The 17,806-nt window shown below is 40.5% G+C and overlaps 2 protein-coding genes across 2 annotated transcripts; both read right to left on the minus strand.

Moving 5' to 3' along the window:
* Window positions 1–2,753: 2,753 nt before the first annotated feature.
* On the minus strand, window positions 2,754–8,746 carry clk2b (CDC-like kinase 2b). Its single transcript, XM_069537605.1, has 12 exons — window positions 8,553–8,746; window positions 8,214–8,301; window positions 7,434–7,524; window positions 7,280–7,346; window positions 7,084–7,200; window positions 6,835–7,001; window positions 5,644–5,738; window positions 4,398–4,527; window positions 4,214–4,296; window positions 4,054–4,133; window positions 3,889–3,979; window positions 2,754–3,803 (listed from the first exon to the last, which is right to left on the minus strand). The coding sequence occupies exons 2-12, from the start codon at window positions 8,280–8,282 to the stop codon at window positions 3,621–3,623; spliced, it is 1,173 nt and encodes a 390-aa protein (XP_069393706.1). The 5' UTR covers window positions 8,283–8,301; window positions 8,553–8,746; the 3' UTR covers window positions 2,754–3,620.
* Window positions 8,747–8,953: 207 nt separating this feature from the next.
* On the minus strand, window positions 8,954–17,768 carry LOC109633047 (meiotic recombination protein REC8 homolog). Its single transcript, XM_069537592.1, has 17 exons — window positions 17,195–17,768; window positions 16,021–16,089; window positions 15,794–15,936; window positions 15,640–15,715; window positions 15,436–15,556; window positions 15,055–15,310; window positions 13,641–13,708; window positions 13,450–13,528; window positions 13,246–13,369; window positions 12,988–13,162; window positions 12,247–12,463; window positions 11,328–11,509; window positions 11,199–11,238; window positions 10,733–10,817; window positions 10,547–10,627; window positions 10,241–10,344; window positions 8,954–9,466 (listed from the first exon to the last, which is right to left on the minus strand). Exons 1-17 carry the CDS (start codon window positions 17,248–17,250, stop codon window positions 9,363–9,365), a joined length of 1,980 nt encoding a protein of 659 aa, XP_069393693.1. The 5' UTR covers window positions 17,251–17,768; the 3' UTR covers window positions 8,954–9,362.
* Window positions 17,769–17,806: the final 38 nt, after the last annotated feature.

Here is a 17,806-nt window from a genome sequence, read left to right on the forward strand (position 1 = left end):
ATGTGTATTCACAGACCTGACATCACACCAGTGTTGCTCTTGTATTCACAGTCTGATTTAAGACCTAATTTTCCCTGTTTGCGTGCAGCGGAGCAGTGAAGGGAGCTATCAGACAGACGTTTTGACAGGACAGGTAACTTCCAACACTTCTGCAGCTACTTACAAGAACATAATCAGTATTTGGTTCAGTGGATTGAACAGAGATGAGGCGATGAATGGAGATGTGAGAAAAGGAAATGAAACAGATACACCAGGATGGAGGGAGTCTGACCTGAGAGGGCAGCATCTGTGTCGCAGGGAGATAAGAAGGAAGTGATGACAACTGGACCGAGAAGTTGCCCCCGCCCCCCCTTCAACCACCCCAGAAAACAAAACATGTCACTATTACGGCCCGGTCAAAGAGACAGAGCACGTTTTATTAGAGTGTTCTGCAGCAATGAAACTAATAAATGATGCAGTTTCTTCACATTATTTTGACTTGTGCTGCCTGAGGCCCAGAAATGACAAAGATACACAACAAAGATGGAGAAAAGAAATTTGTGTAGACTTTTTTAAAGATGGAGGACCTGACTACTCCCCAAAAGTGAAGCCAAAGTGACAAAAGTGTCTTGCTCCCCTGTGTGATAAGAAAAGGCCACACACACACACACACACACACACACACACACACACACACACACACACACACACACACACACACACACACACACACACACACACAAACCCGTAACCAACCCATTTTAAATCCCTTGTTCCAGTCCTATTCTTTCCCTACCACCACCCAGACCACTTCGCTTACTGCCAGGTGGAGACGCTTTAATGCTTTAAGGAGATCACAGAGAAACGCCATGCCTCCTCCAGCTCATCTCCAGCAGCAGATCTGGGATCAGTTCACTCATCCAAAGTGCAGACATTTACAGCTGCAAGGATTATTATTATTATCATTTACTGTATTGTGTGTGTGTGTGTTTGTGTGTGTGTCACATGTTTAACACTGATCCAGAGAATCCTCCAAGTGTGTCTTTTGTGTTTTCTTGCATGTAAGAAAGAGAGAGAGAGAGAGAGAGAGAGAGACAGACAGACAGACGATTTCAGAATAAAATTTCTAATTACAATGACACAACATGTGAGTGAAAGACATGATTTGAAATGCATTATAATATATTCAAATTCAACATTACAAAGTGCTTTACAATGGCAGCACACTAGTCATGAGATCATCAGTTTTAAAATCCATCCATCGATCCATTATCTATCCATCTTATCCTCTGAGGGTAATGATGGATAAAAACCAGTATATGTGAAAACACATACAGGGAAAACAAAACTGAAATAAGTATCAGGCTTTCTGATAACATAGGAATTTAAAAATCATCACTGACTCAGCTGACCTTATCTCTTCAGGCAGGTTGTTCCAGAACCTCAAGGTCCTGACAGCAAAAGCCCCATCCCCTTTGATTTTCAGCCGAGTCACTGGAATGGACAAAAGACCTCTGATCTCAGAGTGCGTGCAGGGGGGGCATGCTGTACTAAAAGGTCAGAGATACAGTTCGGACTGAGACAATGGAGAGCCTTCAAACTAATCAGTAAAAATCCATTCTGGCCTTTTCTTATCACATAGTATTAAAACATGGAAGTTTTGAAGGGCTGGATACAGATCCTCATCTCAGCCTGCAGTGATGGCTGAGCAATTTCTATTCAAGTGAATAAGCAGCATCTGTATCCAGTTTTTATAAAACAACCATTTCATATCTGAAATATCACGTCATTCTTATTTGCAGATAAAAATGGAAATCTGAAAAACATGTTTTATTTAGGTTTGTCTCTTCAGTTTTACGTCTAGAGCAGAAGAGTGTTTAAACTTTTCATTTTCATGATCTTCTTATCACTGACAGTGTGTGCAGCAGGAGGTCGTCTCAGGCTGTTAAACTATGTTAAACACCTGAGCCTCAGCAGCTGAGGTGAGAGCTTCAGACCTGCAGATTACGTCTTTACAAATGTAGGTCCTGGAATGACTAAACATCAACTGGATCACAAATGTGTTTATGTTCAGGGTCAAAAATTTGATGAACCTCAGAGTTTTTTGTTCTCTTTAGAAAGCATCATAAAATATGAAATACTGACATTTAAACACATTTAGCTGTCATTGTTTCTGATAAAGCTCATTTCAAGAATACTGTAAATACAGTGTATACTTCAAAATCATCTCATCATCTGTACAGTTTGTTGCTATTTTTAGTCAATTTCTTAAAATGTGTGAAGAAAATGAGAGAATAAACTTGTTAAAGAAGCACTGTGAAAAGCATCGACAACAATTAAATCTTTGTTAAAACCAAGTAAACAACAACAAGTCATGAGTCTTCCCACACACACACACACACACAAACAAACCTTCATTTAACAAGTCTCCATGTGCACTTAAACAATCTAAAATGACTTTTAGCATCGCCAAGAAAGATCATTTACACATTTATACACACACACACAAATACAAACAGCTGCCAACACACACTCACTTCAGAAGTGTAAGGTCTCAATCATTCAGGCACACATACGCTGACACTAAGTCTCTCTCAGCTCTGCCAAGGCTGAAGAGGAAAGTTGGCGAGCGCACTCACTTGCACAGCCTTGTGCTCACGCTCTCTGCCGAGCTGCACTCAATAAACATGCCAAAGTGGGGGAGCGAGTCAAGGACAGTGACGTGTGTGTGTACATGTGTGAGAGACATGCACAGATTACCAGTACGCTGGGTGAGACACTATTAACAGAATTGAATTTATTAAATGACTAAATGACTCAAGTCATTTTATACAAAATGTTTTACAAAAACACATGTTGTTAAATTATAAATCATATTTTTTAACTTTTATATCGATATCCTCTAAATTTTAGAGATACAACATAAAGGTATATTTCACAGTAATTTGTTTTAGCAGACTTGGTTAAACTTCATGTGAGGATCAGTCTTTAAAAGACTATTCCACATCTTTTTGTTCATTTTACTACAATTCTTTTCTTTTACATTTTTATATATTAGAAAAGATATTTAGAAAAGCGTTCCATCAGTTTCCACTTATTTATGTTTGATACAAAACTCCCCTGACAGGCGGATGCAACTTGTTTATTCTATTCAGCTAAAGTCAAGTATATTTCTTTTCCTCCGCCAAGGATGTTGTTGTCATCAGTGTTTGTTCGCAGGGAAACTACTGGATGGATTCACTTTTCACATCAATCTGCACTTACGATGCAATTATCAAGCAACACTAACAAAAGTCTTTGTTTGAAGTTTTCAGAGACTGAAAAATAATTTTATATTGGACAAAAATAAATAGTGAACAGAAGGGGCCTGCACTTCTGGAACATCTGGAACAGTACCAGGTTAATTTCAACATTATCAGCAACATGTTTTGTACGTCACTTTGGACAAATGCGTGAAATGAACGTAACATAAAGAGGCTTAACAAAGATGTGTCTTTCATGCTTCCTTATTTTTTTAACCACAGTTAAGCACATGACCGTGTCTGTGCCATTTACAGTAACTGAATCTGCCTTGCTCTTCTCATATTGTTTTATTCCCTGTCTCTAATTCGATTAGACGACTGAGGGCGATCTCTTCTCCGTCATCTGCTCAGATCAAGGCTGTTTCTCCAGACCCGACTCCTTCCTGGCTCAATGAGGGGCAGGAGGAAGGGATGGCGCAGAGCGGAAGAGAGAGAAGTGCGTTTTGTGGGCTCGTACTGCAGCATCGTCTCCAGCAGATTGAAAAACTGATGGTGTTCAACTCCACGTGACAACAAGTACTTCTGTAATAACACGCAAGAAGCATGTTGGTAAAGAAGGTCTACATACTAAGCTGGTGTGTAAAAATGTAAACCTGTCTCGGCTCACCCTCAGTGGTTTGCATTTGGCATTCACGTAGAGTCCGGCCTTGGAGCCCTCGTTCCAATCCAGACGCCCTCGGTGGAAGTACTTCTGCTTCCTGGACAAAAAATGAATACATGTCAGATGGAAGGAAACATGTTTGTATTTGTGTGGAGCAGCTTTGAGTCATACCTGCTCCTCTGGATCATTCTCTGAGGAATTGGTCCCTGTATTCTCTCCATCATGGCGAGATGCTCCTTGTTGTCATGTGTCTGTAAATAAAAACAAGATGTCAGCAACATGAAGTTCATGCTACTTTCAACATCTGTACAAGAACAAGCACTCATGTGACCTGGAACAGCGTGAAGCCTTCGTAGTATTCGAACAGGATGCAGCCGATGCTCCACACATCACATGGCTGACTCCAGCCCAGATCTGTGGGAGGAAAGACGGACCGAAGTCAACTAACGTTTATAGTCAACTAAACAAGACCGACAGCTTCTGATTGGTCTCCACTCTGAATCAACGTCTCTTACCCAGAATGACCTCCGGAGCTCGGTAGTGACGTGTGGAGATGATGGCAGAGTGGTGTTCGTGGTCAAAGGTGGCGCTGCCAAAGTCGACGACCCGCACCGTGGTGTCATTTATTCTCCTCTCGTTGCACTTCTGAGGAAGACAGGGGGAGACACTGTGAAGACCATCATGGTTTATGAGTTTCTGTGGTCGTACCGGTCATCAGTCGTTCCAGTTCTAATGTGACCGAACCCGTCAGAATAATGGCTGAGACGTGGAAACACAGCAGCTATAACGATGTCTGTCAGGAATCAGTGAGAAAATCAGACTGGAAACAAGCCCTTAAGATCTATTTAAGTACAAAGTATACTTTTTTTAGTTTTCATAGTTTTTTAGAATGACCAAAACTACAAAAATACATTTTCTCAAACTTCATTCATTCAGTTGGACTCAAAATTTAACTGTTTAGATTTTAGTGGTCAAAGGTCGAAGGTCAACGTCACTGTGACCTTGTGAACATGATATCTTAAGAATGCCCTGGGAGACATTTTTCAAATTTGTCTCAAATGTCCACTAAGACTCACAGATTAACTAATTAGATTTGGGTGGCCAAGGTGTCAAAGTGACCTCACTAATCCCATTTCTTGCCTTGTGAACACGTTATCTTAAGGATGCATCAAGAGAATCCTTTCAAACTTGGCACAAATGTCCACTTGTGCCAACAAATTAACTGATTTGATTTGGGCGATCAAAGGTCAAAGGTCAAGGTGGCCTCATAAATCATTCTGGGCCTCTCCAACATGGAGTCACCAACATGGTATCTCAAGTCTGCCTTTGGGGAATTTCTTCAAATGTTTGGCCTTCGCGTGGACTAAAAGATTAAGTGATTTGATTCAATGGTCAATGGTCTTGGTGACCTCGTATGAGTCTGGAAAAAAACATATATGTCGGCTGAGACTTCAGTGGTCGGTGGAGGCTCAACCACAGGGATGATTCTAGTTCTTGATAAAAATTGATTTAATTTTCACACTAAGGTCAAAAAACACAATCCTCAGTTTGTTTAGATAAATATGTGAGCGCCTATAACAGGGAACACATGTGGGTGGTTCACAGGTTCTGCTGAGACTAAATTTGCATCCAAATGGGCGACTACAAAGCGATCTCTCCCTCTCCTCATCGAATTAATCCATCGCTTATTCAACATCCTGGTTTTCTTTTTTCCACCTCCCCCTGAAGGTCCCAGCCTTCACGCCTGCAGCTGTCTCTAACCTTCTCAGCGTTGTATATGAGGGAGAACTCTGAGTTGACAAAGAGGATGTTCTCTGGCTTCAGGTCGGTGTGAGTCAGCTTGTTGTCATGGAGAACTGCAGACAGGAAGAGGAGGGGGAGAGAGTAAATTTTAGATTTATTAACATCCTCCTCTGGACGAAATTTCAGTTGGACAAAAATGTAAAAAATAGATTTTAGGTGAAATTAGTGGAAGATTAAATAGAAGTGACTCTGACATTCTGTCTGATAAAGCATTGGTTTAATTAAATATAATTCACTTGACTCTTTATGTTTTCTTGATAAAATATTGATCTTTCACTGGTGACTGTCTTTTTTTATCTTCCTGCCATGAGTGACAGTTCAGCTTTAACTTTAATTTACTTTATTTGACAGGGACAGTGCATATTACTAACATTTCCACAAAGATGTCAGAGTGAGTCACAAAGGCTTAATTTCATCTGTAGTCACTGGGCAGGCAATAAAAGATTCCCTGTATAATCTTATTCATTACTTTAATACCTAAGGTCTAGTTAGTACCTTATTCTGTCTCACAACCTGTTTATAACGTTTCTCGTTTCTCTCTCTTAGCACAACCTTGAATCAATACACAGCTGCAGACCAGTTCCTCTGTAAACCAGGGTTCTCTGCCGAAGAGCACTTCAGCAACAGTATTTATGCTTATACGTTAAAAAAATGATAAAGTAGTTCTAGCCTCACAAATATTCTCATAAATATAAATATATTTAAGATGTGTACCACATAGACATATATGCCATCAAGCAGCAGCTCCCTGGTTCGATTCCCTACAGGCGATTTTGCTGCATGCCATCATGTCATTCAGCTCTTCTCTCCCTGTCGCCTGTTTTTCTTTACTGTCACTATTCGAAGGCAAAACCAAAGAAAATAATGTGAATGTGTGTGCTGTTTTTCTTTGTTTATTTATAACGAAGTAAATATTCATAAAAAACAGCATCATCCTAAATTTAAACCCTGTCTGTGTTTGTCGCCGATACCTGGTATGAAACGAGAGAATGTAAATGAGGAACACTTGTATCATCTGCAGGTGACAGTCTGCGCTGCAGTGGAACAACTGTGAATAACCTGCTTACTGTCACCACTGACTATGATGCAGGAGCAAAGAGAAAAAGAGAAGTGGTGCAGCGCAGCCGGAGCTGTGCACATCGGACTCACAGCTGACAGCGTGGCAGATCTGGTGGGCCATGTGTCGGATCTGGTTAATGGGATAAGGCAGGAAGCTGTTTGCTTTCAAGAAGTCAAACGTGCTGAGGGACAGCAACTCGAAGGAGATGCACACGTGGCCGTAGTAGTTAAACCAGTCCAGCATCTGCACGCAGTGCCTGATGGGAAAAAGAAACAGAGATTTAATGAATGAAAATAAAAACAATAGAAACATAATCTCAACAAAATGATCAAACTCACCTTTTGTTGTGTGGATCTTTCTCAATGATCTTCTCCAGCACATTGATTTCCAGGTTGGCTGCTTCCCTGTATTTCTCCTGGTTCTTAATGATCTTTAGAGCAATTTGACTTCCTCCCCTGCATTTATAAATACTACATTTAAAATCTGAGCAGATCAGACATGTTGAATTTTGGTGCAATGTTCAAAGCCAATAACCTGTTGTGGTCCAAACATTGTACGACTTTCCCAAAGGTCCCCTCACCCAAAGTGTCGACTATCTCGTCTGAAAGGCAGATTGAGGTGAAACAGATTATTACAAGTGGAGATTGTTTTTATTAAGGCAGCCAACTCTTCTTGATCTGATACTCACATCTGTCTTCCAGGATGTCCCCACTCTTGTAGATCAGGTGACCGTTCTCAGTGTCCCTCTCACTGTCGACAGCAGCCTCGGAGCTGCTCCGCTGAAAAACAAAGTCAAACTAAAATGTGCGACAGGTGGAGCGAAAGAGTAAAAAATCAGGGCAGAGATCAACCTATTTGTGTCGCCTCCATCACTAAAAACAGATTGACTAATGTTCGGACCACTGGGACTTAAAGGGCAAAGGTCACCGGCTGCACTTAGACCTGACTTAGACTTGATGATGAGTCAAACCGACAGATAAATGCACACACAGTGAAACAAATCCGCACGGCTCGTAATCTCATGCATTACTTCAGAGCTGCAGACATGATTTAAAATCAACCCTAAATGAGTGTGAGCTTGTGCATTAATGTGACGAGAGCTGGTTTTAAAAGAAGCTAATAAGAAATGTCAAATGACGTCTGGATTTCGTCGGAGGAGCAGTGGCTCTATTTCCATCTACATTCTGAGGTTGTTATTAATATCAGAAGCCCAGCATGTGCTGAGGAGACACTTAACTGTGGGACACTAACTAGCTGCGCACAGACGCAAGCACATAAACACACTCGGTCTGCATGGGATCTGTCGTCAAGGATTGTGGGCTTGAAGACAAAAAATGTAATATTGTGGTGCCACAGTATGGTGCAAATGTTTGGGTCAAAAGTCAAGCATGATGCAGAGGTGACAGTGATTTGTTCAGAGCAGTGCACACACACATGCATGCACAGAAAATGAAATGTGGATACTCACAGAGAGGCAGAGGCAAATACAGTCCAGGAAACTCTTATACATGGAATACAGCTCTGTCTTTCCCATCATGCAGAAAGGACGGAGCGAGCTGGGGTGGAAGAGGATGGAGGTAAAGTGGAGGAGAGACAAGAGAAGCAGTAGCAGCACGAACACTACGCCACGAGGAAAAGAGGATGGGACAATGCGATATTAAAGCAATTGCGACAAAAAGAAAAACTAGAGGACAAACAGAGTTGTGACAAAGTAAAAATAGCCTGCAGTGTTGTCAACGGAAACCAGGAGCAAAGACGTGACACAACTACACAGTCCAACCACAAAACTGACAGAAGAAAAGAACACCTTTAAGAAGAAGAAAGAAAAGTGAAAATCAAACAATGGAGAGAAGAAAAGAGAAGAGGTCGGCTGAAGTAGAATACAAAAACAAAAAGTGACAGACAGAAACGAGACGAAAAGACGGGAGGAGGAGGAGGAGGGCGACAGGAGAGAGGGAGAGCTGAGACAGATGCTAATAATAAACTTTGGTCCCAGCCCCCTGAGAAAGTCTTCAGAGGAGAATCAAGATGTGGTCGGGGGAGCGATGGAGGGGAGAGAGAAGGGGGGGATCCAGTTTCACCCAACTCACTTGCACTCCCTCTTGCACCTCCTTAACCCCAGCAGCATGTTTTGCAACACCTGCCCTGCCCTGCATGCTGCACATGCCTCACAATACACTCTTTCTCCACGGGAATAACTCAGAGAACTCATATAAAAGCTTTTATTTTGTAGCTTACATTCTGAGGGACACGCTACTTGAACAGAGACTGTTCAAAATGTCATTTCTTAATCTGTGCAGAATAACATGTCACAATCAATGCACATTGAAAATATCCAAAACACAAACCTTAAAAACTGTGAAAATAATCATCTTAAAGCTCATAAAGTTCATACAGATTATAAATCACATTAACAATGTCAATTCATACTGAAAAACCTAAAAACTGCAGTAAAATGTTTTAAAAACCACAATAATCTCAAACATGTCAACAAGATGCAACAAGAAATCGTAGGATCCGATCACTTATAAAACATCCGACTATTTCTGTGTTATGTCGTAAAAAATCCAGAATTATGAACCTGAAGAAATGTCAGAACAGGAAGCTTGTGGCGACGTTACAAAGTCAGCACCACCTCTTTGTAGTCGGGACCAGGTGTTATCCAAATGTCGCCGTAAGGTTCCTGCTGCTCCACACACACCTTCTGGGCCGAGGCAATCCCTGCACGCAAGACAATTACATCAAGATTCAGACAATCAGTATACTCAAAATAATCAACGGATGTAATGAAAACTGACTGAGCACAGAAAATAATAAAAACTAAACATGAACAATGTACTGCATGTTGTGTACTGTACTTGGGTATTTCCATTTGTATTTCCAAATATTGCATTGTCTACTCCATTACATTAATATTAAAGCTTCCATTACTAGATACTTTTAAGATGAGTGTTTTAAACAATAGATCAAGTCACAAGATTCTAAAATACAACAAACCTGATGAGCGGAGCCTGGATCACATTTCAGACAGCTACAGTATGTGAGAGTGATTTTCCCTCTAAACTTCTCACGTGATTTCACATCTGACCCAAAAGGATAACACCTAATAACCTGCTGCTGACCGACTGCTGCTTCAGTATTAATAAACTAAATGTGTCACATGTACCATTGTATCAATCAGATAAACCAAACCAGTACTTTTACTTTAAAAATATACTTTGCTGCAACTACTTCTGTACTTTTATATTAGCACAATTTTTTTTAATGGAGGATTTATAAATTGATCATTTAGTCTGTTCATTAAGATCTGAATACTACAACTACTTATAATGATAATAATACTAGAGAACTGGCTTATTCTTAACGGTGCGTCAGATCTGTTTACTCACTGACCACACACTGATTAAAAAGCTTCCTCAGGTGCTGATCCAGAAACATTAACACAACTTCAACATGAGCAATGAGATTCAATGAAAACGGAAACTGATCCTTTACCAAGGAGCCTCTGAAAAATGGTGCTGACAGTCCGGCGGTTGGCCTCTGGCGGCAGGAGAGACCGAAAAAGCACAGCTGCAGATTCATCCACATCCGGCAATAGCCTAGACACACACACACACACACACACACACACACACACACACACACACACACACACACACACACACACACACACACACACACACACACACACACACACACACACACACACACACACACACACACACACACACACATATTCTTGTATCGAAACATATCGAAACAAAAAGTTTCTGGTTAATAATTATGATGCATTCACGTTACCCTGGAAACTCAGCTGCTGGTTTCTCGTCCACCACCTCTGGGATGTCCTGCAGTACGGAAACAGACCTGGAGACAATGGACCTGCCACCACACACACAATACACACACATATACATTTATATATATATATATGTATATATACACAAATAAAACTCTACACTTAACAAATATTTGTTTGTTACCTACCCTTCTTTCTCCGATAACTGCACGGGCGAGATCTCTCGAGATCTCTCCTTTTGGTCAGAGCCCTCCAGGATCAGCGTACCAAGGCCTGGACACACACACACAAACACACACACACACACACACACAGACACACACACACACACACACACACAGACAGACAGACAGACAGACAGAGACACACACACACATGTTTGAGGACATTGCATTGGCTAATATTCATTCCCTGGAAGCTTGCAGTAACCTTTAACCATAAGCGATACATGCCAAACCCCGACCTCTGACCTCTGCCTCACCCCTGTGAACGCTCAAACCACTTTAGCTTGTGCTGAAGGCAACTGCAGTGCAAAGGACAACACCCCCAGTTAAACACAAACAACCTGTCCCCAGTCAGGTACTTTAACATTTGTGAAATCTGTTTTCTCAGGTTGTAAAATGCTATTGTATTAGCACAGTCTCATGGTTTTACCTGAAATATCATTCTCTTGTTCTGCCGAATCTCTCTGGACCTGCATTCACACACACACACATCATTATTTTTATTATTATTCATTTTGTGACAATGAATAGACAACCACATGCAAACACTCCTCCACACCTCTCTGGGGCTGAGCTCAAGTCTCTCCTCCTCTCTTTCCGATACTTCGATCATCTCTTGATCCCTCTCTTTCTCAGAATCTGTGGACTCAGGCCCTCTCTCCCCGACCTGCAAGTCCGAGCCGGAGATGGGCGTGATAGTCGCCGCCTGTTGCCATAGAGACAGCACCTCTTCAGGCAAGACTGCAGAGAAAAAAAAATGCTTTGTGGTTTATTTTTGAAAAGGTTACTGTACTTGAGTTGAAACCTTTCAAAAAAAGCAGTAGCTGCAGATGAGTCTGAGGAAAAGCAGAATTAAAACTGACACGTGTTAAACTTGACATCAATAAATAATTACAACAATTTGGAGAAATCACATTCAATGAAAATCATAACAGTGAGAAGACACAAGAGAAAAACATAATTTACTGATTCACATTTTTAATGTGGTGTCACTGGTTTTACAGGAACCTCCTGCTGCTGTTATATTAATAAAGCACTTCTGATCCTGATATATGGTCAAAAATGATAGAATCTAGAAAATCTTTAATTTACTGATTTTTTATTGAAGGATGGACATAAATGAATAGTTTATGTTATAAATATAAATTCCTGGAAGTGTTGTTTTGTTATAGCGATACATACTGCATAGTTTAAAATGTACTTATTTTTGCAAGCTGTTATATATAGTGATATGTACCCTGTGCCTTTTTGACTGCATACTTGTGTACTTATATTTCACTTGAGAACTTTATATGTTGTGTACCTCCTGATATCATTTTATATGTTTTGTTCCATCTGTCTTATGTTGTTTATCCACAACTGATTGTTATTGCTGTCTGACTTTTATATCTTTCTAGACCTTTGAATTTATTATTTATTCACTGTGCATTATTATTCATTTCTTTACTAACGGGTAAAAGCAGTACTGTGTTACTGACAGGTGCAGGGGTTGTTCAGGAGATCAGCAGCAGAGCGAGTCTCGAGAGACGAGGGCGGTGGGAGATGTGGACGTCTGGTCTCAGTCAGAGGGTTGTCGATCTGCTTCTGCAGCGCCTCCTGGGGGATCTGCGTCTCTGGGTCGAAGAAGAGCAGCTGCCTCCTCCTCCTCCTCCTCCCCTTCACCTCTGGAGGGGGCGCTTCCTGAGAACTAGGGGACTGTGGGAGGTAAAAATATTCATTAAACTAACACTTAATAATGTATAATATACACTTTATTACTGGGTTTTTAAATCGTAAATAATCTTGTAATAAAGATTAATACATTTAATTCACTAATTAGAACAAGTTTTGGCAAAGCTAGATATCTTCGAGGACATTCTTTAAATGCTTTTATTATATTGTTTTTTATATTGTATGTTAGATGGGGCAACAAACTGTAAACAATTCATCAGTGATTAATATTATAATAGAGCCCGACTGACAAAATAAACACATGACATAAGTGATCAATCTTAATATGGATCCCTCACATTAAGCTAATAATAATGAGATGGATCAGCCTGGACAGTTTTTATCTCCAGCTCTGATCTATAACTGGCGGCGGATCAACACCAGCCAAATGGGGTCTTCGTTCCTATTAAAGGATTATTACCAATCAATGATGTATTCATGAATAATTCACTAATCATTGACTAAGTTACTCCCATCTTGTGGAAACATTATTGAAGAAGGAGTGGCACCTGTAACTCCAGGCTTGGCCTCGCATGTCTCGGTGCAGACGGCGGCGAGGGGAGGATGGGCTCAGACACGGGGGTGAGGTGGCCTGGAGGGGGTTCTGGCCTCTCCTCTGACACGACAGGCTCTTCCTGAGGCAACAGCGTGGCTTCCTCACCGGGGAGAGTGGTGGGCTGTAATCTGACACAGGGGTAGAAATGCAGTCAGTGGATCTGTGTGTGATTACGTTGATGTTATCTCGTCCGTACGTCTGGATGAATTACTCAGTAGTGGATCCTGTGATCTCCTTTGTTCTGTCTTTGTCCTGCTCTTCATCTCTTCCTCCCCGCTCTATCTCCCTGTCTGGTTCTCTTGGTGTCACCTCCTCTCTCAACATCACAAAATCCCCTGTCAGAAAAGGTTAAAGGAAGATAAAACATAATTATTCAAGGGTCTCTCCTTTATTTCCATTTAAAATCTTCACACACCTTCTGGAAAGTGATCTGCTTGGGCCATGAGGAACCGAACGGTATCTAGATGGTGATCAACAAGCTCCACACCCTCAAACTAGCATTTAGAAAAATAGAGAGAAGATGAATGCAAGTGAAGATCAGTAAAACATTTAAAAAAAAACAAAAAAACATATATATCTTCACATGAGTATCTTTGACAACTGCACCTCTGGAATGGGGATAGTGACAGGCTCCAGCTCCCTGAGAGTGATGGAGTCTGGAGATGCAGTTATGCCTGGGGAATGAAAAGAAAGAATGGATCACATTAATCAAAAGCCACTTTCGACATTTCACAGCTGCACAGCCCACTGACGCCGGCAGGAGAAGATGCAACTAATCAAGTCGCAATTAAAGTGCGCTCTTCAGCCGAGTGAGGTGCAGCTGCTCAACACATCCTGACATCGCAGCATCAGCCTCGGCCAATTAGGAGGATGTTGTTGACGGCAGCCTGCTCTGCCCCGTCCTGACCTACAGCAGCGTCTCTCTGCTCTGTATTTCTGCCACAGTCTCCGAGCTCCATCTGCTCCTGTGACCTGTTGGTATTTCTCTGCATATCACTGCACAGAGCCCCAGATACTGTACAAACATCTCCAGAAATATTTAATATGTGGTTCAATTCAATTAAAGCTGCTAATTACATAAGACAGGACTTAATGAATCCTATAAGATGCTTTGGTTGGTGTTTCAAATAGTTGTAAATCTACTATCAATGTGTGAATTTAATCCATTTTGTACACCCTGTGTTGTCACTGTTTTTGTCAAATTAGTACATTTGTATCCCGTACTTTATCCTAAACTAGTTAAAAATTACTGTAATGTATTAGTTGTGATTTAATAAGTTACCTTCATATTGCATCAATCTGCTGAATAATCAATATTTAATGATAAATGAACATCTGAAGAACACAATCAGTACTTATTACTTGTAATTATAATTCACAGTGATCAAATTTTTTTGAGTTTTTAGTTTAAACACAAGATATAACAACTGTTTTCGATGGCTGAGTAGGACAATACCCAGGAAGAGTAAATGTATCTTGATGATTCAAGTGGGAATGTTTTTTGATTTTCTGTAGACCATTGAAAAACTGTGACTTATTAATATGGTGAGTAATATATAAGCATACCAACACTTTCATTGGACGGAACAAAAACAAGGTGGGAATCACTTTACATAAAATATTCCATGTTATGTTTTTATTTAACATTTGTATATTGTATTTGTTTGTATGAATAGTAAAACAATATGAACTACTAGTATTTTGAGTGATTATCACTAAAGATATGTATATTTTATAGGCCTAGCTCATATTTCTTGTTTTGCATTCCTTCAGTTTAATACAAAAATGATATGTTGGCCTTACAGCTTATATAATAAACAAATATAAAGAGGAATGGAAGCTAAATAAATAAAAATCATCTGTACTCAAACATGTCTAAGGCGCTGTAATAACCCAGCGTTGAGAGTTGTCTTAGTTATTTTTGCCTCCACAGTACTTTCTTTTTCTTCCTGCTGCAGTGACCCGGTGCCCTGAAGAGATCATTATTTTTATGTCATTACTGCACATCATGTCATCCTACCAATGTCCTGTGCAGCAGCAGCAGGGGCAGGAGCAGCAGCAGGAGCAGGAGCAGGAGCAGCAGCAGCAGCAGCAGGAGCAGCAGCAGCAGGAGCAGGAGCAGGAGCAGCAGCAGCAGCAGCAGCAGCAGCAGGAGCAGCAGGAGCAGCAGGAGCAGCAGGAGCAGCAGGAGCAGCAGGAGCAGCAGGAGCAGCAGCAGGCAGGCTGCTTCGTTCAGGATGCTCAGGAGAGGATTCTCTCAGATACTCCTCTCCAATCTGAGACATGGGACAGGCACAATAATTTATTCTGAATCATTTTATTAATTTGGAATGATTTATAGATTAGCCTCCACTGACAAATGTTTGCTAAATGTTAATTTCATTATTTTGGTGTTTGATACCTGTATCAGTGCACTAGGACTCGGCATGGCCTCTTGCATGTACATCATTCCAAATAAGGGATCCAGAGCTCCTTCTGCCTCCTCCATCAGAGACAGAGCATCTGGGAGAAGCAGAGCTTGTCTGAGAGACAGCAACAAGGATCTGGAATTAGTTTGTGATTCAAACAGCAGGACAATGTGTAAAATGTTGACGTCTGCTCTCACCTGTTCTGCTCATCTATATCAATTTTCTTTGACGTCTTCTGTTTCAACAGCTGACCCAAAATGGTATGAAGTTCCTCTACATGGACACCAAGTCAAGAGTCAAGAACCAGCGCACTGAACCACTCTCCACTCCTGTCCGGTAATCATTTCTTACCAAGGAGAATAGCACACTGGCGATGGTAGACAACGATGACTCCATACTGCAGCTGGGAGGACAGGTACAGGGAAAAGCGAGGTCGAGGCAGACCTGGTCGAGGTGCTGGGACCCGTTCCAGCAGATAATTCATGATGTCATCGCTGTACAGGGCGTTAGTTCCATAGTAAGTAGAGACTCACAGATCAGCTAATTGTAAAATGTGAAAGTGAAGTAAAATGACTCACCATGTGCTTTTGACGTTCACTTTCAGGAAATCTCTGCGAGGAACTCTGATCCCTTTGGTGGCAACGAGCCTGACATAAGCACAGGACATGGATATGATGTTGTTTCCTATTTTAGTCATTTGGTTACAAAGATGAAGGCGGATTAAATAAGCTAAACTTCAAACTGTAGTTTCTAGAGTTTGGAGCCGGGCTGAAATACCAGCTGGTCGGTAATATCAGCCAAAATGAGCCTTTCACAGAGGGATCAGAATAAAGGTTTGCTCGTATGAAAAGAATTTAGAAAATATGTTTATTATCTTGATTAAACCTCTATATATATATATTAATAATAAAGTGTATGGTTAGACTGTAAGTAATATAAGTCTCAGTTATATTTCTTTGTCATAAGGTTTTGATAACGACATTTTGAGAATTTTTTTCATCAATGAATGCAATCATCTGACAGAAACTTCTCTCCTGTATTTATTATGCAGTAACTCATGTAGTGTTTAGGTGAGAGCACTTCAGTGTTTCTGTTGTATCCTGGTGATGATCTCTGAAGAAACTACTTTCTGCACTTCTGAACTTTTTATTCTGAAATACGATCTGAGTGTAAAGAGCAAGAAGTCTTATTTTCATAATGAGTTCACGGTTACTTCACACCTTCATGACCATGTGGAATTCATCCCTTTTATCATCACACAGCTTTTGACCTTCAGCTCATCTTCAAAGTTGTTTTGTTTTTAATCCGAACTTCAAAGTCTCACATTTCTTGTTCTGGCTTCAGCAGACATGTTTTTCTTCTTTGCCTCTGATGCACCTGCACCCTCCATCAGAGAATCTGGGTTTAACTGTGAATCACTATAACAAATACTGTAATAAAGAGTCACAGAGAAGAAGCAGCATATCAATCTAATCTATAAAGTCTGTAGTAATTTTATTTTAAGGAAAATAATAAGAAAACCTCTTTAGTGTGATTTAGCTCCAGCTGACACATCATGCTACTTTATTAGCATTTACAAGAATTGTGAAGTTTAACCCTTTCTTCTGAAATACATTTTAAAAAGCTGCTGTTCATTCACGTTTCTCCATTAAAAAGCACCTGTAGAAAGTTAGCAGTTAGCGGCTAACGACAAACTTCACTTTAGCTAAAATATGATACGATTTAAAACAGCATGATTGAAGGTTTGCTCACCAGATTGTAGAGAAACATCCGGTCTGATGTGTTAACACTGCAGGGTAGTAAAACATGTTCACAGCTCAGAGCTGACAGAGCTCGGTGGGTCTCAGGTGTTAGTTCTGATCAGAGCTTTCATCCACAGCGAGTCTGCGGAGCAATGTCTGTCGGTATGTCTCATCTTTGTTTGGGACACGCTGATTGGTCAGAGCCGCCGTGGGGAGGCCGGAAATAAAATGTATTCTGAACTAAACAGGAAGATATTTTAATTTGTATTTTATTTTAAATTGCACCACAATGTCTGATTTAAGAAAACAGACAAAATTGAGAATATAAATAATCTATTTATTTCTTGACCCCATTTTTTCCCTTTTGCTAATTTATTTTGTCCTTTTGTTGTTTATTTTCTATATCTTCATTCTCAGTCTGGTTTTATATACAATTTGAAAACTTGTATTGACAACTTGAAATCCGTCTGTGATTTTAAATAAAGTTAAAAAAAAAAAAAAAAATGTTATGAACAGGTAGTTACGTCTGGTTCAAGAGAATTAAGAGTTACATGCTGTAATTTATATAATCTGAACATTGGGAGTAGAATTAAGGGAAAACAAAATCAAAACAACCTGTGAA

Source organism: Paralichthys olivaceus, chromosome 13, assembly GCF_024713975.1.
Source record: "Paralichthys olivaceus isolate ysfri-2021 chromosome 13, ASM2471397v2, whole genome shotgun sequence".
Taxonomy (NCBI): Eukaryota; Metazoa; Chordata; class Actinopteri; order Pleuronectiformes; family Paralichthyidae; genus Paralichthys; species Paralichthys olivaceus.

Bases quoted from the DNA above. Each gene is read 5' to 3' on its own strand.
- LOC109633047 (XM_069537592.1), bottom strand. From the start codon at position 17,250: ATGTTTTACTACCCTGCAGTGTTAACACATCAGACCGGATGTTTCTCT. The intron at 13,370-13,449 runs GTGTGTGAAGAT...CTTTTCTGACAG, and splicing joins AGCAGATCACTTTCCAGAAG to GGGATTTTGTGATGTTGAGA. The intron at 10,628-10,732 runs GTAGGTAACAAA...GTGTGGTGGCAG, and splicing joins CAGTTATCGGAGAAAGAAGG to GTCCATTGTCTCCAGGTCTG.
- clk2b (XM_069537605.1), bottom strand. From the start codon at position 8,282: ATGATGGGAAAGACAGAGCTGTATTCCATGTATAAGAGTTTCCTGGAC. The intron at 3,980-4,053 runs GTATGACTCAAA...TTTTTTGTCCAG, and splicing joins AGAATGATCCAGAGGAGCAG to GAAGCAGAAGTACTTCCACC. The intron at 3,804-3,888 runs GTGAGCCGAGAC...GTGTTATTACAG, and splicing joins CCAAATGCAAACCACTGAGG to AAGTACTTGTTGTCACGTGG.